The sequence below is a fragment of the Lineus longissimus genome, chromosome 11 (genome assembly GCF_910592395.1).
Source record: "Lineus longissimus chromosome 11, tnLinLong1.2, whole genome shotgun sequence".
Taxonomy (NCBI): Eukaryota; Metazoa; Nemertea; class Pilidiophora; order Heteronemertea; family Lineidae; genus Lineus; species Lineus longissimus.
Window position 1 is genome coordinate 16,969,852 of NC_088318.1, and position 23,146 is coordinate 16,992,997.

Below are 23,146 nucleotides of genomic sequence, written 5' to 3' on the forward strand. Positions count from 1 at the left end.
CATGATCACTCTTTCCAAGGGCGTTTTGATGTTGTGAAGAGTAAACTTTCCCCTTTCTGTTGGTTGTCATCTGGCTGTGGTGGATGCATCCATGTAGCAAATCACAGTTTGCTCCGTTTACTACAGTCGACTACATGTATTTTGAACTTCTGACATAGTGAAGTCAGTCAGTATTTTCTTCACATACTAGTCTTTTATTACCTTAGTTCAGTTATGTACAGGATATATACAATATTGCAATTTACACCCGATAAAACTAGATATACACAGAATAAGATCTCTCAGATCCAGTTTAACTGAATCCTGTTGCTCATCAATCATAACATTATTCATATGGAAACAAACTGATTCCATTTTCTTTAAGTTACACTTGACTCCTAAGACTATCATGCACTTAACTGAATCCTGTTGCCCATCAATCATAACATTATTCATATGGAAACAAACCGATTCCATTTTCTTAAAGTTACACTTGCCTCCTAAGACTATCATGCACTTAGAATTGCAAGCAGTTAAATACATGTGTCAACACTGAAGCACCCCATGGTTTCACCAAAAGGCGTGCCAAGTACATGTTATACATGCTATTCACCACCAGCAGCAGTCCTCTTTCTGATAGCCAGTTATCGAATCTTTGTCATATTCGTAAGCAAGCCAATCAGAGATTTTGCCACCCCATGCAAAACGGATAGACACTTTACCTAAGGGTCTTCAAATAACTTCACATGAAATAAACACACTCATCTTATTTTAGACGTGGCTAAAGCTGAAAAGCTGAACTAGACTTGTTGCAGTCGTGATAGTTTTAGCTGTACAGCCACTTTTAGAACTGAGGATAAACATGCAACTGTATGTAAGCAAAGATATGTAACAAATCCATGAATAAATAACCAGTTTTCTGCTGATTTACTACAACAATCCCCGCTAACCAATTCATGATATGCTCGCTTCATGCCGCTCTTTGCTGACCTTGTAAACATTTTTGGCACCGATACACATACAAATAATTAATATACATTATGCTACACACTAGTACCTTAAACATATATTACCGATGTTTTACAGCTATGAGTATTATAATTAATAGTATCACAATTACACCTAGTGCAATGATAATTAACATTTTCTTATTTTTCTTCTGAGATTTTTCTGCTTTTTGTAGTTGTTGAAGACCAGATTCGACACGTGTTTGCGTTTGTTCCAGATTGAAGTCTATCCGATCTAACACTGTCCCCTGGAAATAGAAAAGTAAGTATTTCAGGACAAACTAAATAATTTCTAATCACCAATGTGAAGTCTCAGTGGTTTATGTCCAGCTCAATCACCAAGCCAACAGAGGTTGAACCAAAAATCCTGCCGGTGACTTTCCCTGCACCACCTATAACAAGTACGTACCTGTTCTACAATCATTGTGCCTAAATCTCTGAATACTTCATTTAAATCCTGTATCGACTTTACAATCTGAGTGATTTCTTTATCTCTTTGTTGAACCATATGAGAGTTATCTTCCACTAAATGTAGCTGCACGTCCGTAAAGCCCTGAAAGGAAAGACGTCTAAGCTTGAATATCACATGAACTCAGACCTTCATCCCATTTTCTACTTCTAAGTGCCCCCCTCTGGTTAAGTTTGGCCTCTTAACTCATCCACAGTCTTGGACTTGGGGGATGGAAAAATAATTGGAAGGTCAAGTACCTTACCAAAACATAAAATTTAATTCAGGACACGGAAACTTTGACCATTTCTATTGTCATCAATTCTGAACATTCAAATCTTACCCGATCGTAGAAGTCATCGCCAGGGGCTTCTGTTTCCTCTAAAAATGGACTTCCCGAGTCAAAATACTGCTTTGAGCGCTCCTCACGTGTTTTTAACTCTGGAATATAAGTTCAGAATCAATGGATTCATGTATTTTATAATATCACAGACAATTTGTTTACAGCCATACTTTGTATGCATGCAGGCTACTCATCTGTGCACCAACCTGTACAATACAATAGTCAATCAGACATGGATAGTTATTTTCTTATCACCACTATCAATTCAGAGCTTGATGTGGTCTGGGGCGATTCTTTTTCAAGACTTACTTTTGAGATATTTCGATTGTCCCTGCCTAAAATTTGTAGAGAGATCCTGCAGACCTCTGGCGAGTGACGATGTGACATTGACTGTGAGTTTTTGTTCCTGGCTTGTTCCGAATTTGCTCTTGTTCCCGATCTGGTGGACTAGTCTTTGACAGCGGTGGAACATCTGAAATGCACAGCTACATACACTAAGTATAAGCAGACTTGAAATACTTTTTCTTGAATCTGAAGCACAGAAGTGCCACTATTTGATGTTGTCGAAGGCCCATTTTACCAATTTCAACCCAGATTTCCAACTGGAGTTGGCACAACAATATGTTAGGACAACTCAATGCACCTATACATTTGAGAATTTTGATAACCCTGTATATAGCGTAGGTCATCGTTGCTGGCCCAACTGACTTGGCAAGTCCTAAATCTTAAGATAAGTCAGAGAGGAAAGCCAAGACGTTGACCCTGTCTGAATCTGACTTACTTGTGTGATTTCTCTAGTTTGTATCTCAATGGCATGTTCTTCATCTATACTGTCATCTAATGTGGGACGATTTAAATGTTTGTCATGTAGGGAGGTCAGGTCCTTTACTGAAAATGTAATTGAATTATAATCACTGAGAAGCATGTCCACTTCTAATCACACCTTCAATGAATGCAGAATCAGCAAAGATTTCTCATGAGACAGGAGAATGCCTAGCATGGACAAGGTCCCAAATGAAATGGATCTTGTCCTATATGATAGGAAAGTGAAATAACGAAATTATTGGCAAGTACCCAGCTATCATTCATTGATCTGTCTTTTAGCCTGCAATTTCACTTGCAATATGATATCACCGGTTCTTGTCACTTACGTTTTTGTTTGATGCGAGACATTTCATATTGGACTTCTTCTACGCCATCGATCCTGAAATTTTACTAACCAGATTAAAGTTGCCAAGCATATTCATTCAAGAAGAAGAGAACTGTCAAATCGATATGTATGATGGCCCCTGCCATTCAGCAAGTCTATCAAAATCATGGAATCTGTCAACTGATCACCTTTTTAAAATTCACAACACATGGGACTTACCATTCTGGTGGGAGTTTAGTGGAGCCTTGTAGGTGTCCTAACTCTGGGTCATTGTTGCTGCTTGAAACTAATGCCATACGATCATCAGCAAGCTGAAAAAAAGAGGTAGGAGGAATGTTGAAAATAGGCATTGTTTTGGGTTGCTATCTTTACAGATGTGTGCAGTAGTAACTGGAAAGATGGATAAGCCCGATCCTAACATCAATTACAAAAAAATATTAATATTAATATGCACTGCATTATTTCCGGCAGGGGTAGGGCCTTGATGACAATCTCACGTTACAGCTGCAGCCAATCCTTACAAAACGGCTACGCTATACTTCCGAGTTTGTGGCATATGAATGAATGAACTAAGAAGTCAGCAACACAAGCATGCATGCAAGGAAATCAACAAAGGCAAGCGAAGTAGAGTCAGCAAAGACCCCAAAGAAGCAAAAGTGGATGATGCTAATCGATGGCGATGATCGACTACGCTGCGCCTACGGCGGACTGTCACTATCTAATTCTAAGACGTAACCGCCTGATAAAAGTAAAGAAACATTATGTCATTATTAATTATAACCGCCTGATAAAAGTAAAGAAACATTATTACAAAATATTAATTAAAAACAGCAGATAAGAAAGAAAGCATAATAGGGAGCTCTAGCGAGCTTTATGGTTAGAGAGTGTGTGTATACCATCAACGAAAAAAACTTGACCCGGAACCAGAAAACCTCCACACCCAGGTGACATTTTTGCACGCGAATCGTATACGCTAATGCACAGCAATTTACCTGGGGAGAGATTTTCTTTTTCCAAACAATTCAGCGGGACGCTACGATGTTTACGCACAGAAGTTGCTGTTCGGTTGAAGATTTCGTCAAAACAGGGCCGAATCAAAGTGTAACGATACCCTGGGGCGAATCGAAATGCATTAAACAACAAGCTGCATCGCTGCCAGAGATTATGTTTCTCTTTTCGCGAAGAAATCGTGCTTTGAACTGGCAAAATTCCGCAAAAGATTTTCCGTCTGCTAACTTTTCCGTAGTTTCAAGCGCACCAACATGATCGGTCCGGGGCTGCCCGTTTCGACGACGATTTTGTCAATATCATGGGGTGTGACAATATGTCAACGGTCTGGTTCCATTAATAATGCAATAATCTTGAAAGTACATTGGTCTCAATGTCTATTTCCCCGTTTCCATGTCAAAAATCCTACCGTGAAACCTGAAACCACTCGTCCACAACACTGGCCATTTTAATTTTCCGTAGAAAGCGCATGCGCACTTAACTCAAACGCACGCGCTACCCTCAGGTCTCACAAGCCGGTGCGGAGGCCAGGCCTACCTGCCTCCAAAAATGACGCGACGTCATTTCATGCATACCCCTGTTCCAGCGGCTGTAGACTTGGCAGTACGTTACTCTCACACAAACCAATACATTTCTGAATACTCTCTGAATAGCATGTCTCTTGTATTGTAGGATACATCTGACCAAGTTTGACCAAGTGATCAGGTGTTAATCTTGAAGTTATAAGGCATAGGCCTAGGTCCCTAGAGGTGAAATTTTTTCAAATTTGCGTTATATAGGGTGTCTCATGCATTGTGCTAAATCAGTCTATGCATGACTGTATGTCTAGGCGACGTTGGTCTTTTTGAATTAGAATATAAATCTTAATTACACTTGGGTCTTGGGATCATTATGCTTATCTCCGGGCAAAAATACCTATCCTTCTCCTGTTGTGTTTAGTTTCCCACATTCTCCCCACTTATTTTCTATACTGCGACAGCGTCTATACGACAATCAAGATGTACAGACCGGGGGAGCTGGCTGTACGTACCCATAAGTCTTTGCGGTAGTCTCGCGCGTACCGGATATAACCTATCAAGCTTTTCTCCTTCAGAGAAATACTGCGTTGCGCTCAACTGCCAATTATGCATTAGTCTGGTGGACACGAGGTTGGCCTTAAACTTGCTTGAAATCGAAAATTTGGACAACACACGTGTACTACAGCGCAAACGGCAGCATTCTGACATATAGAAACATGTGGTCTGATTCTATTTTTACTTGTCATTTAGTGATCACGCGTCCAACCTCGTATGCAGGGTAATGTGGCTTTCTCATTGGTCGAACGTTAATTTTGTTCACAGCCTTATAAGGCAGTTGAGCGCAACGCAGTATTTCTCTGAAGGAGAAAAGCTTGATAGGTTATATCCGGTACGCGCGAGACTACCGCAAAGACTTATGGGTACGTACAGCCAGCTCCCCCGGTCTGTACATCTTGATTGTCGTATTGGGTCAACTGCCATGATGGCATCATCCTAACTATATCCCCCCTCTCCCACCCACCAACTACTCGCCATCAATCATTGACATTGTGTGCTAGCCAACTGCTTCTTCGGTAAACTGCCATGATGGCATCATCCTAACTATATAACCCCCCCCCCCCCCACCGAGTCTTCTCGCTCACCAGCCCTATTAACGAAGAGCTCCCTATCAAGGCCTGAGCCTTCCTCATATTACTAACACAATAAAATCAGTAAGGCAACTATTGGCAAGGTGATTTCTAAAGAAACATGACAATGACTACGCCATCTGGCAAGCAACATGGACTTGACGTGACATTCTATGTGTGCTATTTTTAGAACACAACACGAATGAACTCACCGCTTCTTCGGGTGTGTTACTTTGAGGAGGACTACTCACTTGTTCAGAATACATATGCCGATTTTGCATGGCATTGTTCCTCATCAGAATGAACACTTCTGTCAGGCTTCTTGTTGCCATGATTAAGGAATGTAATAAGGTTTTAGAGGCGAATTTTTGAGAAAATTTTCCAACTTTAATTTTTGTCGGCCATTGTGAAAATTTACGTCACATCACTACCCCGCATTTAAATTAATAAATAAATAATAATAATAATTTTAAGCACCACAAAAAGATAGCAAAAATCTCCTCATAAATCATGAAATAATTTTATCGACTTGAATCTGTTCATTATTTGATATATCAATGATATTTGTTTTTTGGGCCAATGGCAGCAGTGCGAACCGGACGACCTTCACCGAAAACTTTGAAATCTGCCATTTCTGGCAAAGAGAATCTTACAAAATCACCTAAAATGATGAGTTTTGTGGCACGGGGTGGTGCCCTTTCACCTAGTTTTGTTGCTGTCTCTCAAGTAGTCCCAAATTCACTTCGCCCTCTCATACCAGCGGTCGTAGATAAGGCCCAATCGATCGTTGTGCAACCACCTCCAGAAAAAGGGTCCACTTTTTCTCTTCTCTCAAGTTTACCAAAAAGTGCCACCACTGCTACCACCACACTCTTAGGTAAGCCAGAAGCATTCCTGATCACTTTTTGGTTTAGGTTCCGTAACTGCGTTACCCAGATGAATGGATAATGGATCCTGGTGGTCGTTCCAAGACGAAGCAAATCCAAGTGTGTTGGTTCAATATAAGAACGCATGGAATCATGGATGGCGTGGTATTGTTATGCGACCACATCATCGTTCATGGCACATGCTTTCGTATCCCGTGCTAATTTGTTGTGACCTTCATCAGTTACCTCCAGACATTTTGTGTGAGTAATTCAATCAATTTCTTTCAGGAAAAAGTCAAGTTCGCTTCGCTCATACTGACATCCAGTTCCCAGACTTCTCAGACTACAGACGCAAGAGTGTGCAGAACAGTAAGGCGAGTTCACAATCCACAGCAGATCCAAGGAGGCTTTTTACTTATTTGGTTGTAGGAGGTGAGTTGAGGAGCAGATCTAGTGTCATAATGAAGTGTCAACATTTATTGTCCCCATTCAGGAAACCATTCCAAATTGTCTTCTCCAAGTACCGTATTCATATTTTTTATAATTGTTCAAGTATTAAAATAATAAATGATTGCTACAATTGATAGTCTTTTTATTTCTTTTGCAGGTACTGGCATTGGTGCAGCTTATGGAGCGAAATCAACTGTCTTTGATTTCGTCAGCTCGATGAGTGCCTCAGCTGATGTCCTTGCTTTGGCGAAAATTGAGGTCAAGTTGGCAGACATCCCTGAAGGTTAGTCAGGAGATTAAAACTTTAAAAAATTGACAGTCAGTCAGCTGATCTCATGTGAACTCCTGATAGGATTTCACCTTTGCCCGACATTTCTTGCCCGCACTTTAGCACCTCCTACAGTAGCAGTCTCCTTGAGACAACCAAAACAATCTGCTTGCATCAAATGTAATTCTCCATTATTCAGGTAAACATGTGACCTTCAAGTGGAGGGGAAAACCACTGTTTGTACGTCACAGGACTGACGAAGAGATCGCAACTGAGAAGGCTGTGAATATATCTGAGTTGAGACATCAGGAAAGTGATGATGAGAGGGTCAAGAAGGATGAGTGGCTTGTGTTGCTTGGAGTCTGTACACATTTAGGTAGGTTGCAGGTGCAATCATTGAGCGTCCTCTCATTCCAGGTGCTAGTTGGGTAACGTTGAGCCAACTGATGCAATGATCAGGCCCTGAATATAGACTGTTGCTATTGTCTATCACATGCTGCGAGTGGTTTAAATTTCAGATAGATCCAGCCATGTTTCACCACCCTACCATGACTGTTCTGGCAGTTGACACCAGAGACAATTATAAAACACATTTGGATTTCAACATGTCATAATGTCAAAGGATCATAGGAGGCTTGGTCATTTATACTTCTCCGTTACATTTCAGGATGTGTCCCCATCCCTCATCAGGGAGATTTTGGTGGCTACTACTGCCCATGCCACGGCTCCCATTATGACTGCTCGGGTAGGATCAGGAAGGGCCCAGCGCCCCTCAACATGGATGTTCCAACATACGACTTCCCAGAAGATGATGTTTTAGTTGTTGGATAAAAAGAAATGAACTTAGGCAATTATTTTACTGTAAACTGGCAGTGTAAAAAGAATGAATGAGTGTAAATAACATAAGGTAGCATGTCATGAGTTGGCATCTGGTCCTCAATGACTTGACATTTGGCTAAGAAATTGTTACTTTGAGGATAGTGGAAAGAACTAAATATGAAACTTACGTCATCTTTTATAGTGTACATCTATGGCTTGGAACATTTCAGAACATTTGGTAGCATCTGTGTTGAAAGCTTTTGAGAGAATCAAGAATGTTGTTCCAAGTCGAAATGATGTTATCAAGAATTAATAACGACTAGATTCTTAATGTTATGTGTGATATCGCACCTTATTTAGTTTTCAATTACATGTGTCTCGGAAATAAAATGTTTTGATGGAAGTTGTTCTTTTTCATTTGTTTATTTCTTGCCATGTGCTTTTCTGATCATTCATCTTGCACAATATTTTGGGACTGTACTGTTGTGGACACAACCAGAGACAAAGTTTAGGCCCAAGTATGTGTATTGGTCTTCTCGTGAGGTCTGAATTCCCTGTCACCCCAGATGCTGTGGTGCAGCTGAAAAAGAACTGTCAGCTTGTAGATCATGGCTTGTATCTTTACTGTTTCAAACATGTGAATCATAAACAGCCTTTGTGGCTATTGGGGTTAAATAATCACAACAACCAACAATGCATTTAAAAACATGGCAGTTTATTTCATGTATTTTCATCCATATACATACTCATTGTGGTGACATTGTACCAACTGTTTTGAGCTTTTTTCACATCCAATTCTTGTGTAATTCAACCACAGGTGTGGTAAATACACACACATTTGTACACACAGAACTCTTTCACTGTTACACGTACATGTACTAAGTACCAGGGAAAAGGAAGGTTTTGAAGTGCATCAAAATTTGTCGACCAATGAAAGAATCCTATTCTGATCAGCCTCGCGTTGTTCCAAGTCCGTGGCATCTCCGATGTTGGCAGCATATTCTGAAATATAGAGGACACTGATTAACCAATGGGGAGGAGGACAGTTAAAGCATACTGCAGACGACATGGTCACCATGGTGTTTTAGAATTTAGTCAATAAAGATATCTAGTCTTTGAAGTGAACAACCTCACCGGGCCGACTGTGACACTGACGTAATTCAAGGAACAAACTCTATTCCACAGTAGAATTGTCTGTGAGTAACTCGGGCTCCTTACCTCTCATTATACTTCTGATTGTTTTAATAGATCCGCCCCTCATGTTAAGAATCTGCATCATACGATGTTTGATCTGCAAGACAAAGTAAAGATGACATTAACTCACAAGTTATGGCTACGACTATCTTGTGGGTAATGATATATATCCATTAATTCAAATTCTGAAGTAATCAAAGTGTGAAGAAATGGGTTTTTAGTTCTGTCCTTCCAATCTAACATACCGAAGATGGGCCAGATGTACATGTCTCCAGCATGATATAATCTATGAGTTGCAGAGTAAACAATCCAGCATCTAATCGTCGTAAGTAGAACTGATCCGCCTGATCCTCCTCATTGATGTCGCCACCGAAGTATTTGAGATCGCCCTTTTCTCGCTCTATTGCTTGGTCACAATGCCGGACACGCTCAAGGTATTTAAAATGTAACTCCATTAATCTATCCACCTGGAGAAAAATGCAAATCAACATAAGTTCAGAGATGGTCTTGTGGTAAGGTTTTGCACCTGTGATCCGAAAACTGCATGGGAAAGCCACTTCCCATGCCAGGGGAAAATGTCCATCAGATATGCCTGGCAGTGCTAACTGTATGAGTCAGGGATCCTGACTCACTTGCTGATGTTGATGCTATTCTAACTGAACTGTATCCAAGACCAAAATATGATGAGTACATGTAGCTTGTGATGGCTTACACTTCCCTGGCACTGACTAGCTACAGTGTTAGTGCCAAGGAACAAATCTTCAAAATAGCAAAGGCAGAAGAAGATAACGACATTTATATAACATATCTCACAATATTTACCTTTTCATGGTCATTCTCCATGAATTTGTTCATAAGCCGCTGTCTCTGTGTAGACTGGCAGTTACGTAACATGTTGGCGATGACGGAGACAATATGCTCTGGAAAGGGACAAAGAGAGAAGCTATCAAGTGCTGTGAAGACTTGGCCCTGTATTGGCCCTGTATTCAGAGGTTGAACTGTCTGGTGGCCTCAAGTCCACTTGGCTCACAAACTCCAGTTTCACATAAATTCTTTGACAGAAAATGCCATCACAAACCTTCTAATTCTTCAGATCTTGTTCCTTTCTTGACCGTTTTGGGTGTTTTCATGAACACAGGGAAGATACTCCTCAAACCAAGAATGTCCACAAACTTCTGGCAGTTGTCCGCACCCTCTGGGCCGGTCATTGCATGGTCCAGCACTTTGATGGCGCTGTTACGAGACATCTTCTTCTCTCTGCAACAATTGATGGAAGATAATAGGAAAGGTGACAAATTTCATGAGAATGAACCCCGTGTCCAGTTCCTGCTTATGATGTTGCTGTAGAGAAATATTGCTGTGAAGGAAAGACCTGAGGTAACGTCAAAGTTTCAGTGGACTGGCTGGAAATCAGACCTACAACACAACACCGGCATACAAAGGCAAAGTAATGACTAACCTTAACATGAGGTTCATCAACTGTAGACCTTCACCCTTGAGGAATCGTTCTCTATTGGCAGGCAGCATGAGGGCACTACATAAACAGTTGAACAAGTTCTCCATACATTCGATCTCCTCAGCGCTCGATGGGTCATGTTTCTTATACGACTGGAATACAACATCATATGATGGTTAGCAGGATGTCCCATTCAGTTTACGGAACATGTATTAAACACTCACTGCAATCATGAACTTGTGCATTCTCCAAGCAATGTCAAGGTCCCTTCAAGTGCATGGCATATTAAGATGTTGCCACCAATATTTAAGAGTTAACAAGAATGAGCTTATCTTTAAGTTTACTCACAGCCAGTTGTTGCAGCAAAATATCAATACCATCCACATCACCTAGTAATATCCGATTCTCTGAATGATTCTGTAACAGTATTGCCAAGACTTCAGATGCGTAAAGCTTGTTCGCATCAAATGGCATTTTGGCCTGAAAAGAATATCAGCGATAGAATTATGCACAATCGAAATTTATCACCAGATGAAATTGAACCTTGATCATACTTTTTTCTCTTCATACTATTTACCAAAATACGATGCTTAGTTGACACACAGTCACCATTTCTACACACACTTAATTGTAGAACACCTTTTTGTATACGAAAGAGCAGTCTCTAGGGGAGTTGCAACAAGGTTTCGTGTTTCATACATGTGATATTAGAAATAGAAAATGTTTATCTGAACAAACAATAGTCTCACCTTTAACCGTTTCAATAACCATGTCATCATTCCTTGTGATGCAGCATCCGTGCAGACCTCAGGTTTCAGTTCTGTCAGATTCTCAATAATACCCAGTGTGTTATAAACACCATCAGCCTCCTCTTTTACCGTTTCATCAAGGCGTTCAAGATTCTGTACGAGGAGAGCCACCACTTGGCCGTCAAGCTAGACAAAAGAAGAAACTGAGTTGATACCAGTATACATACATGTAGGGCAGAACATAAAGACTGAAGATGTCAGGTTCACTTCACCTGTATCCAAAGTGGTCACTGCCAGCTTCAGATCATGTCCTGAAGGAGGAATTCTGGCCATCTAGAGTAGAACCTGACACAGGCCTGGTGCCCAGCATCATCTGAAACAGATGATGGCAACAGAACTGTCCATCCAACTATGCAGAAGGAGTAGAAGATCAGCCATGCATTACATAACACCGAAGCGAACAGAACACACACTTGTCACAGCTTACCAAGGAATCAATCAGAATATCTGCTGCATCATCACTTTCTGTCAACGCATCAACATCTGTCAATTCTTGAAGTAAATCAACGACTGCGATTGAAATATCTGTGTTATCATGGCTGAGGAGTTGGAGTAAAGACTGGACAGCGTTTAGTTCCACCAAAATATGATAAAGGTCGGGAACCGTCGCTATGACGTGCATCTCTTGCAGAATGTCGTTCAAGTCGACTTCAGATTCCATGAACCTTGAATAGAGGAAATTATTATAATAAGAAAGTGTATCACATGTGGAGACTTCTCTTAGTTTCTCACTTGGATGGCAACTTTTGCTGCCTAGAGATAGGGAACAGGGACAAAGATATTATGTCTCATTCAAAGGCCGTGGCAATCAAAGGGATTTGCCAAAGGTCAGAAGTAATGTATTGGTGTAGGGTATCCCACCTACTCTATCTAGTTTAGAAGACCTTCTTGTCTCCAAAGCTGAAGCACATCACAGAACTTTGCACTCACCTTTCAGGATTTTCAGGATACTTGATCCTCATCTCCTGGTTTCTCAAAACTTTCTTCTCAAAGGCTAGGATCATTTTCTTCAGGGCAGTGTCATCCAGAGTCTCATCCTGGAACACAACAAGATCAATACCACAGTAATTATCAGAAGAAACATCCCTTGTCGGATGCAGTCTTGAAAGTGGTTATGAGCCAATAATTGTTTCTTTCAAGTTGCTAACAATCAGGTGAAATATGTAACAACTTCACAGCAAGGATGTGAACTGACTTCAAAACTTTAACTGGGTCATGATGTAAACCATAGAAACTTGGGAAAGGGGGAGTGCTAAGTGCAAAGTAATGATGGTCATCACTAGCTACAGTCCTAGTTGTTATTTGTAATGATGTATAGTCTATATTTGCAAATTGGAAAGTCATTCCAGGGTGTTGATCGAAGGTTTTTGCCACACCTCTCCATCATCCTCAACCATTTGCAGAATCTCTTCTGTCCTCTTCACCTCGGCTATCGGGACTTCGTCGCGGACATCATGTGATTCACGGACTGGGACATTTATCCGATCACGTCTCTTAGTCTTTGAAGGACGTTCATTTTCCTCTTCTTCTTTACGGCGCTTTGTGCCTGGTTTGTCGGGCTGAAAGCAGAATCGAAATGGCGTTTTCATTAAAGGCAGGCTGAACGTGGAGACGAATGGAGTAGGTTGACTCGAGGATATGGCCGGCATACTGACATAACGTCGAATGGGCCACGGGGCAGGAACTGAGCCTGCAGGCGCCCTGACCGCGGCTGGCGACACAACCTCAGCTCAGTCCTCATGACTGTACCTCGGGTTTTGAGGATGTAAAATTGTATTGCGTCTTATTTTCTTATTTCTGAATCATTATCTCAATCAGGTTAATGTCATTTCAAAATCATATGCTACTTGAGCAAGTAATTAGAAACCTGGAAAGACAACAGTTCTCCAACATCCATCCTTGTTTTTCTAGCGCACAACAGCGAAGAGTCAAAGTTGAATTCTACACAAAATGCAGTAGGTGAGAAATCGCAGTAAATTAGTTTGAGCGAGACTGCCAATCAGCCAGTATAACTTTTCGACAAAAGGTGACGCTTTTCCAATTATTGCACCACGTGATTGAAATTGACCAATCGAAAACTAGAAATGGCGACGAGTGTATTCGCGAAATTTCTTTAAAACATAAATATTTTTGTTCATAATTCCACGCTGACTGTTCAGAAAAAGGCAGCATTGGTCGTATTTTGAGAATCCCTGTAAGTTTCTGCATCTGTTGATACCAAACTTAGTAATATTGTTGCACTGGTATTTATGTTGTTTGAAGTTTAGCGTGGAGATACCCTGCCGGTTGTTTCAGTTTTCCTGTGTCGCCTGTGGCTGTACATACATGTTGTGTATGTAATATGCACTACACGTGCATTTACACGACATAGTCTTGCAGTTTGTCATGTCAGCGACTAAGGGGAGAAATAGGCTAGCCTTGGAACTGTGAACAAAGCATCATATATTTTAGTGGCTTCTTTGAATCCATTCACTATTTCATCATGGTTCCCTTGGCCTTGGGGACATGGGAGATCAGATCATTTTGCAGCCTGACAAATTTATTTTTGACATTTTTAGTATAATCATTCTTCTTTACCTTCAATTACACTTTTTTCAGTATGATGGAGGTGGACAATCCAGAAGATGTTTCCTCTGGTGAAGTAGTCGAAGGAAACGAAAGCCCAGAAAAGATTGGACCATCCCCAGTCCCTAGTCCGAGTGAAGAGCGGAGTGAGCAGTGGCCAGCAAGCCCTCAAGACCAACAGACTGGAGCAGAGCCAGGAGAACAGCTGGAGGAGAGTCCAGATTCACCAGCACCCGATGATGATGATGAAGTGGCTGAGCGCTCTGATAGTGATGACGATGATGATGACAAAGTAACAGGAAAGGGGTTGGGGGATCATGGGGAACTTAGTGGTGAGTCAGATCCGGAAGATGAGGATTTCTCAGATCAGGAGAGTACGGCAGACAAGCCTGATAGTCCTATGGAGGTGGGAGAGTCTAATCGTGACCCAGACGTGGTTTCTAATCTCTATGGTGAAAATAGTGAACAGTTTTCCAGGCAGGACAATGACAATCAAGAAAATTTATCGGACTCGGAAAGATGCAGTATCATTGAGTCTTCAGGGATAAAAGATAAAGGTCCGCTGACTACTCCTGTTGAATCAAATGACCCACCAAGCAGTCCAGAGAAGCACAGAGAAACTCAGCAGGATTCTGTGTGTCCTGCTGAGCCAGTATCCAGTCCGGGTAGTCCAGATGGTCAAGATGTTTGTTCACTTGGGTCTAGTAGCGATGATGGAAGGCCACAAAGTCCTGACCAGGAGATGGAACCCTCTTGTTCTCCAGATCCTAGGAGTCCAAATGACCAGCAATCCCTTGGACCAAAGAGTCCAGATGTTGGAGATACACCAGCTGGAGAAGGTGGACCACAAAGTCCTGCTGAAGACTACCCCCAAAGTCCTGAGAAGGAGGAGGTATCTGATCATGGACAGACTGACTCTGAGGCTGAAAGTGAGGAAGATAAAACTGATGAGGATAATGCACAGGTTCCAGTTTCTGATGAGGAGGATGCCCAAGTTGCAGTGTCTGATGATGAGGATGGGGAGTGTGATGCTAGTGAAGAAGAGCTTGAATGTGATACAGATAAGCCAGTCTCTGTTGTTGAGCGCAAGAAGGATCACGCTGAAGTTCTTCAGGGAAATGAGCCTATATCTGATGAGGAAGATGACATGTCTTCAGTTGGAGAATATAGCGATGCCGAGTCTGGCAAAAAAGGAGAAAATAATGAAGATGACGACACTTTAGACTTAACTGAACCTGGCGACAAGTTGAAATTAAAAAGGCAGCAGCAACGTCTTGTTTCAAGTCCACCAGTAGAGGCTTCTGTGTCCCCCAAAGACACTAGGACTTTAGACGATCATGGCGAGTTGGATTATGATGATGATGAGGGGGGTCATATGACACGGGTGAAGCCTGTTGATGAGGAGAAGGAGGATGGAGAGGAGGATGAAGAGGAGGAGGGTGAACACAAGAGTGGGGATGAATCGACAGATGGTGAAATAGACGTAAGTTAAATACAATAAGTTTTGTTAGCATTTTTGCGTCTACCAAAGCATCCTTTTTCAACATGATTCAGACCCTATGTCTATTGGCTAGACTATGTGTTCATGAAAAACCCTGATTTTCTTCTCGACGTTCTCATCTGTTTTCCCATTTTCCTGCAGGATGATGACTGTGAGGAGGGTGAGATCAAGGAGCCAGACGGACGCCGGCCATATATCCGACCGATCTGTCGGTTCTTCCAGAGAGGCAACTGTACGTGGGGAGCGTCATGTCGCTTCTTACATCCTGGTATCAACGATAAAGGTAAAGTGGGAGGGCGTCTTGTTGTGAAGTGATCGGAATTGAAAATGTTGTTCGTGCATTCTAGTAGTGTTAACTGTTATGCTCCTTTGCAGACATTTAGATCATAATTCTAAAACATCATCGTTCTTTTTATTATTTCAGGAAACTACACTCTCATTGAACTTCCCTACCAAGGAAACATGAACGTGAATCGTGGACCAGTGAAAAGACGTGAACAAGAACAAGAAGAAGAGGTGAGGATAGTTGTTTGTTTACTATGAGGAACCCTTACCGATCTCCCGCATGTTGTTTCCTTGCCCTAATTGATATCTCATACAGTTGATCATTGCCAATTTTGAATTGTTGATTAAAATGTTACCTTTTGTCTCAGCAGGAACTACCACCGCCTCCAGAACCAGAAGAACCCAAGGTTGAATCTGCCTGGGAACGAGGTCTCCGTCATGCTAAGGAGGTAAGAGTTGTAGTGCTACAGGTTTTATCCCAAACACTTAGAATTATTTCGATTCACAGTGCACCTCGCCTGATCCTAAATGCTGATTTAGTATCATCAATCTGTAGATGTTTAAATCTGTTTTGATTTTCAGTTGAAGAAGAAAGCCAACAAACGTAAAGAACAGGAGACTAATTTACAGGAGAAGCGTCTCTATCTGAGCTTTGATGACGAACGAGATTTCAATAAAGAAAACGATCTCAAGAAATTCAAGGATCCTTATTATGATCAGGCTGAGTAAGTAGTGTGCACTTTCTTGCCTCTTCTCCACATACTTGCAGGAGTGTATATTACTGCAGTATGACACAAAATTGTTTCTTATTTTACTTTCATCTCTTATTTTAGTTATGAAGATGATGACTATTATTCACAGCAAGCCAAGCAGTCGTGGGGCGGTGGTCAGTACGAGAACTTTGAAGTGCGCTACACGAGAGAACCGGACTATCCTCCATCTCCCCCTCCCATACCACGATATAGGGTGAGTGTATGAACTAGTCTCAATTCTGCCTTCTTCACACAACATGCGACGATGCAATTCAGTAATACATTTGTGTTGGTTTGTTTTCAGCATCGGTCGCCACCATCAATGGAGCGCGACTTTGATCGGGAGAGACGGAGAGACAGATACAGATCACCGCCCGATATGCCGCCGAGACTGTTGGATGATAGACGTAAACCTCGACCAGAACCGCCTGGGCCAGGACCTGCTGCTGGACCTGGAGATTCTTGGCATGACCCCTGGAGCAGGTAATTAGTTAGATGATCAATTTATATCAGTGGGTTGGATTTCCTCCTTTAAGATTATGCATATTAAGAACCGCAAGTTTGATGCTCATTCTAAGCTGAAGGTAGAATAATACTGGATATGTAGTGTACATTTATGGTTCATAGACCACCTTGATATCCAAGGTACAACTGGTGATGGCACAAGGAACTTGTGAGCTTTGGTAGTGCACATGAAGTTATGTTAAGGATGAAGTGACTGTCGTAAGGGGGTTGACATATTTGGGTTAACTGAAAAATTAATGTTACAGATTAGATAAAAATCGTGAGGATGCTCGATTGCCACTGGAGAAGGTCCCCCGTGATGATGCTCCCCGATCGGGTGCAAGAAAGCGGGGAGATGAGTGGAGGGATCCTTGGCAAAGGTTGGCTCACTTAATCGACTGCATTCATCCTCTTTGAACGTTGCGTTTGTGCTTTCTCACCACCAAATCAATTTTGTTCTAATCTTCAACGCCAAAATTGTGCACTTTTAACCCTCGATGATCAGTTTATACAAAACGGCTATCAATTTACCATAGCATTTTTGTGTGATTTGGATTTTATCTGCACTTTTGGTGCACTGGACACACTATAATTTCAGCCTCGTTGTGCACTACTTAACCTCCCTTAGCAGAAACCTTCTATCAAGGACAGTGCATTAGGTCCCAGATTTGTCATTAACCATTGAAATAGATCTCCGTAATGAGGACTGTATTTTGATCCCGCTATGCTAATATGCAACTGCATCTGTTTCTTGATTTGTTACCCATGTGAACTACGTCTTTAACCTCAGCTAACTTTTCTTAACACCTTCAGCGCCGAACCACGTAGATCAACGTTGCCCAACTCCCCCTCCCCTTTGAGCTGGTTATCGGAGTCTCATGGACTTCATGAAAGAACTACGCCATCGCCATCTTCAGGGCAAGGTAGGAACCTTGCCCTGAAGATGGTGATGGTACGAGCCTTGCCCTGAAGATGGCGATGGCGTAGTTCTTTCATGAAGTCATTTAAAGTTCTGAACTACGCCATCGCCATCTTCAGGGCACGGTAGGAACTCAAAAGACCGTTTTGGTCGACCGAAAGGTCTTTTCAGTTCCTGCCTTGCCCTGAAGATGGCGATGGTGTAGTTCTTTCATGTCAAAATGGCATGTGACAGCTATGTAGCCATGACTTTAAACGTTGGAGTGTGACTTCTGTGAAAAATAGGGCTTATACTGTTGCCAGTCCTGTGTGTCCATCTTAAAATTATTTTCTTTCAGAACGAAATCCCCCAAAAAGCGTCGAGACTCATCATCGCGGAGTCGGTCGCCGCATGGACGAGGAAGAATGAGACGAAGAACACATTCACGAGGCAGTTTCTCATCTACATACTCATCAAGGTAAATGATATCTCTCACTTCATCCAGGGATTGGAACTGAGAAGGTCATCAGATCTGGCCGGGCTGGTTTGGTTCAGCTAGGCCTTTAGACTTGGGGAATGTGAAACAGCTGCTTTCTTGTTGTTCCAATATAAATTCAGATATCGACTGAATATTAACTAAAGTGTTTTCATCATTGCAGTTTTTCTGGGTCATCTCGATCAAGGTCAAGGTCTTCTTCTTTCGACTCATATAGCGACAGCAGTCGGTCATCTTCAAGTTCAGGGTAAGTGTTGAACTCGAGTATTGGTAAGGGCCAGAAAGATTACTGAAGTGAGAAGATGGTTTGATTTGAGCAACAAGCAGTCTCAGTCTCAGTCTCACTTAAGCAAAAATTGAAACCATTGATGGAAATATTTTAGAATGCTGTCAAATTCCTGTGAAAGTATTTAACCATTTCACTTGACCTTATTTCAGATCTCGTTCTCCAGTACGACGCAGACCAGGACGGAGACCTCCAATAGAAAGACCATCAGGCCCAGCACCAGCACATGAAGCTGGGCCAGGGGCACCTCCAGCACGATCAGGCCCTGCCCAAGCTCGAGCTGGCCCTGGGGCTTCTCCAGTGCGTTCAGGGCCAGGACCTGCCCAAGTACGAGCTGGGCCTGCACCACCACCATCACGATCTGGGGCAGAGAAGCCCCCTGCGCGGTCTGGGCCTGAGAAGCCTTCTAGTCGGTCGGGTCCTGAGAAACCATCAACACGGTCTGGTCCAGACAAGCCATCGCAACGGTCTGGGCAAGATAAACCAATAGCAAGGTCAGGTTCTGAGAAAATTCCACCTCGGTCTGGACCAGATAAGCCCCCAGCACGTTCAGGTCCTGAGCCTCCCCCGGTTCGAGCTGCAGTCTCTCCAGCTAAGAAGTCACTAGTACATGGACCACAACCTCCTCCACAAATTCAGGCAAAGACAGGTCCTGCTCTTCCACCAGAAATGTCGGCCAGGTAAGTTCTTAAAATTGAGGGACAGTGCTACGTGATCATTTCCAATTGTAATTATTTGCAGTAGTGTAATGAATATTGGAAACAGTATAGTTTGTCAGTGTTTTTGATGAATGATTTGATAGTTAGTTGTGTTCATGCTTATGATGTTTATATTCTGAGTTTTGTTTCAGCGAACCGCCAAGAAGTTCAGTAGCTTTAAAACGTAGTATTAAAAGTCCAGAGAAGAAGCGAGTGGCTCCTGTCGCAGCTGCTCCAGCACCCAGTATCAAAGCATTACCATCAGGGCCCAAGCCTCCGAAACCTGCAGGAGCTAAACTTGCAGGGCCTAAGCCTGTGGCAGTGAAACTTGCAGAGGAACGAGGCAGGAAGAAAGAGAGGCCTGGCATAAGGCAAGTATATCATTCCCACCCTAAGCCAGTGATATTTGGAGCTCAGTATGTAGTGGTAGGTGTGTTTGTCCGACTTCTGTTAGTGGCCATTCTCATCTATGCATCTTGATCCCCAGGTTTTGGTATCTGAACATGTGTATGCTAGACTGTGGCCTTGTTCAGTTTGAAACTGGAGTAGACAGATTATCCTAAGCAAATATAACAGGACTTTATATTTGCAAAGTATGAACTGCAGCAAAACTCTGGGAGACAAGTTTTCTCTTTCATGTGTGTTGGGTTAATTCTACATTTTCAAGACTTCACATGCTATAGACCCGCCCAATTGCATAATAGTCATTGTTTTCTTTTCAGAAAGAGACGAAACACCAGTTTTAGTAGTTCAAGCGAGAGTAGTGGATCACGAAGTTCATCGTCGGAGAGTTCAGATAGTTCAACATCAAGTAGTTCATCTGGTAGTGCCGACTCGGACCACTTGTATCGAGATATGCCAAAAGTACACAAAGTCAAGTCAGATAAAAAGGCGCCAGGTTTGTATCCTTGTTATTGAAAATATGAACATATTATTTCAGAATTACAAAGTTAAATTCCTGGTTTTGCCATTTGTGCAATGTCATATGTGTTAGAACTCTTGAAAGAGGACAATTTTCAAGTTCTTCCCTCACTGACATGTTAGTTAGTGGGGGATACACTGAAAAAGACCCTTGCCCAATATTTTCAGCAGTCTGCAGAAAGGTGTTGCGATTCTGAGTGATAGGCTGGCTTGTAAAGGTTAACATGGTGAAAAGCTTGTATCCTGTAATAACATCAACTGGTGTTGAAATAGTGCATCTTAGTCCATATTGTTGTTCATTTTGCAGAAAAATTAAAGGTAAAACAAAAGGAAAAAGAAAAGGTTAAGTCGCCGGTGAAAAAGAAAGTTGCAAAGATTCCGTTGCCGGGCAATGTGCAGAAAGAGAAGATAAAACAGGAACAGATCAAGCCAGCCCCGATCAAGCAGACGCCTCCCCTCAAACCCACACCATCCCTACCTCCCATGGGCCCAGTTGCCCCCGCTCAGATACTACAAGCTCAGCTAGCAGCTGCACCAAAGAGTTCAAAGGACCCGCTGAAAGTTATAGGAACTAAGTCCAGTATTAAATTGACTCTAGCGAAAAAGGTGAGATTGTTTTGTCCGGTTTTTTGTCGGGTTTCGGCTTTTGTGGTGAGTTTTTAAATTTCCCAAGTATCTGGTTTTCTGTTGCTACCCTTGTCATATTAGGGTGACCTGATATGCGTCTCAAATGCGTACCAAAGTTCTAGGCCATTGCCAAACAAATGTAAATTATGATCACTGTAAACATTCTTTAACTGCTGATCTCCTATTACCACAGGCTCCCCCTGAGAAGCAAGCGAGTAAACGATCGGCTGATTCGGCCCCAGTAGCGCCACCTAGTAAGAAAATCAAAGAAATGGAGCCACAGAGAGTAGAGAAAGGTAAAAAGTCACCTTCAGATTGCTTTAAACTGTTACCAGAAAGGGCAAGAACAGTTCAAGGTATTTATAGTGTTGGATCTAAATACATGGTTTTGTACAGTTCAAGTTTTCAAGCTTTGCTTGTGATAACAGAACCATTGTACTATTGGTTGTTTTGTATAAAGGGCTGAAATTTTAATTTGGCGACTCCAATAGATTTCAAAACATTTTCTGACATCTTTTGTGTTATGAATTTCAGAGCGACCAAAGTCAGAAGTGAAGCCTAAAGCCAAGCCAGCTCCGCCTGTCGTATCAGCTCCAACTGCTAAACCTAGTGCCAAGCCCATTACGAAGAAAGTGCCAGCAATTCCCCAGAAACCTGCCCCTGTACCCCAGCCTGCTGCTCAACCTCCTCCTGTTGCTAAAGCCGCCAAGAAGAGTTCGACGTCACGGCGGGAGGAGTTATTAAAACAACTCAAGGCAGTGGAGGACGCTATTGCACGGAAACGAAAAAAGTTGAACTGAGACTTGAGTGTAGGAAATATTCTGTCTTGATTATGAGGAGCTTGAGTGCTAAAATAGTGGACTGGTTTAAAATTTGAATCATGAGTGACCTACTTAGAATAAAATAATGTCAATGTGGTTGATGCCCGCAAATTTTTTGGTAAAAAGCTGAAATGTACTGTACAGTGTACGTACATTGTCGTTTATACTGAATGGTATCATGTGCTAGGTTTTGGTTTTGCTAACCTGTTCCACATGGTTGGTCCTATGAGGGGAACTGCTCTGCAGATGACAGAGATTGCGAAATGGTGGCAGACTTAACAGAATCAGATTGTAGATTACTTTAAGATATCATATTTTCATGTGATGGTTTCAGTAGCACTGGTTTGAATTTTATGGATGTATGATGCATTTATTTATTTTCATCAATTAGTCAACTAGCTTTCTTTCTAAGTGTGAAACAGAAGGAGTGTTACCCCGTGCCTTGTTTTCTCCAAAAAAAAAACATTGCATGGGTTTAGTATTGCATGATTAAAACCCTTGATATGATGAAGATGCTTTGTTTGAAGTAAAAATGATGTAAAAATTTATCAATTTCAGTTGTAGTAGTCTGCCGGTTGAATAAAATATGGTGCAATTCTATCCCCTGAAAAATTGAATCTGTTTGGGGTTTGTGAATAGCGAAGAAATAGTCTTAACTCATTGGCTTGTCTCGCAAAAGGTTTTCTGGCCTTCTAAAGAGTATGTCCTATTCAGTTAGGTTATAGTCTTCCTTTTTGTATGTATTCTTGTGTTGTGATGGAGAATGGCAGTGCCAGTCACAATAAAACATATTGGAGAAGTGATTTGAATCACATCACTCACGTAGCTCGCTCTTAAAAATCCAAGGAGACAGTTTCACGTTAATGTTATTTGTAAACAATTGAATTGTTCCCTTCTCCTTTTAGGTGTTACTGGTATATAAGACTTGAGTAATTACCATCATATGACATGGATACAAATGTACATGTATTATGTTGTAAATTATATCTTGTGTAAATGTGTTCACAATCGAGATGTTTGTATGAGTGCAGATTTTCTACTCTACTGACTGCACAAATACAAATGTAAATAAACTGGTTTTATGAGAGACACCGTTTTAGCAAATTGTTTCTTTTCAAAAGCTGGAAAACCAAGTTGTAAATCTAGGGCCTTGGATGCTAAAGGACTTAATCCAGAAAAGACTTAATCATCGTTATTCATCAATTTTGTCCAGCAAAATCAGAAGAATGTCTGTAACAATGGGTGATATGAATAAAGACAAGCAAATGCTTTTATCTAAATCTCCATGTACATTTACACTAGGCCTTCCTGTACAAAGCCAGAGTAAAAGCATTTGCTAGTCTTTATTCA

The 23,146-nt window shown here is 41.7% G+C and overlaps 4 protein-coding genes across 5 annotated transcripts; 2 read left to right on the forward strand and 2 right to left on the reverse strand.

Moving 5' to 3' along the window:
* Positions 1-173: 173 nt before the first annotated feature.
* On the reverse strand, positions 174-5,999 carry LOC135496211 (syntaxin-16-like). Of its 2 annotated transcripts, none has more exons than XM_064785393.1 (8): positions 5,832-5,999; positions 3,147-3,238; positions 2,929-2,981; positions 2,559-2,665; positions 2,087-2,249; positions 1,778-1,875; positions 1,396-1,539; positions 174-1,234 (listed from the first exon to the last, which is right to left on the reverse strand). In XM_064785393.1, the coding sequence occupies exons 1-8, from the start codon at positions 5,910-5,912 to the stop codon at positions 1,049-1,051; spliced, it is 924 nt and encodes a 307-aa protein (XP_064641463.1). In that variant the 5' UTR covers positions 5,913-5,999; the 3' UTR covers positions 174-1,048. The 2 variants fall into 2 exon arrangements, with proteins under 2 accessions (XP_064641463.1, XP_064641462.1); XM_064785392.1 differs by having other exon boundaries at positions 5,793-5,999.
* Positions 6,000-6,171: 172 nt separating this feature from the next.
* On the forward strand, positions 6,172-8,386 carry LOC135495601 (cytochrome b-c1 complex subunit Rieske, mitochondrial-like). Its single transcript, XM_064784406.1, has 5 exons — positions 6,172-6,457; positions 6,735-6,878; positions 7,054-7,179; positions 7,364-7,540; positions 7,832-8,386. The coding sequence occupies exons 1-5, from the start codon at positions 6,247-6,249 to the stop codon at positions 7,993-7,995; spliced, it is 822 nt and encodes a 273-aa protein (XP_064640476.1). The 5' UTR covers positions 6,172-6,246; the 3' UTR covers positions 7,996-8,386.
* Positions 8,387-8,681: 295 nt separating this feature from the next.
* Positions 8,682-13,418, reverse strand: LOC135495437 (beta-catenin-like protein 1). Its single transcript, XM_064784075.1, has 12 exons — positions 13,310-13,418; positions 12,819-13,001; positions 12,373-12,479; positions 11,870-12,107; positions 11,383-11,568; positions 10,982-11,113; positions 10,637-10,785; positions 10,256-10,434; positions 10,000-10,097; positions 9,423-9,644; positions 9,202-9,274; positions 8,682-8,985 (listed from the first exon to the last, which is right to left on the reverse strand). The coding sequence occupies exons 1-12, from the start codon at positions 13,337-13,339 to the stop codon at positions 8,897-8,899; spliced, it is 1,686 nt and encodes a 561-aa protein (XP_064640145.1). The 5' UTR covers positions 13,340-13,418; the 3' UTR covers positions 8,682-8,896.
* Positions 13,419-13,523: 105 nt separating this feature from the next.
* LOC135495318 (zinc finger CCCH domain-containing protein 18-like) lies at positions 13,524-22,883 on the forward strand. Its single transcript, XM_064783783.1, has 17 exons — positions 13,524-13,636; positions 14,041-15,490; positions 15,650-15,791; positions 15,933-16,024; positions 16,162-16,242; positions 16,376-16,518; positions 16,627-16,759; positions 16,850-17,028; positions 17,316-17,429; positions 18,306-18,425; positions 18,607-18,690; positions 18,882-19,409; positions 19,580-19,857; positions 20,095-20,325; positions 20,656-20,954; positions 21,169-21,271; positions 21,510-22,883. Exons 2-17 carry the CDS (start codon positions 14,042-14,044, stop codon positions 21,773-21,775), a joined length of 4,242 nt encoding a protein of 1,413 aa, XP_064639853.1. The 5' UTR covers positions 13,524-13,636; position 14,041; the 3' UTR covers positions 21,776-22,883.
* Positions 22,884-23,146: the final 263 nt, after the last annotated feature.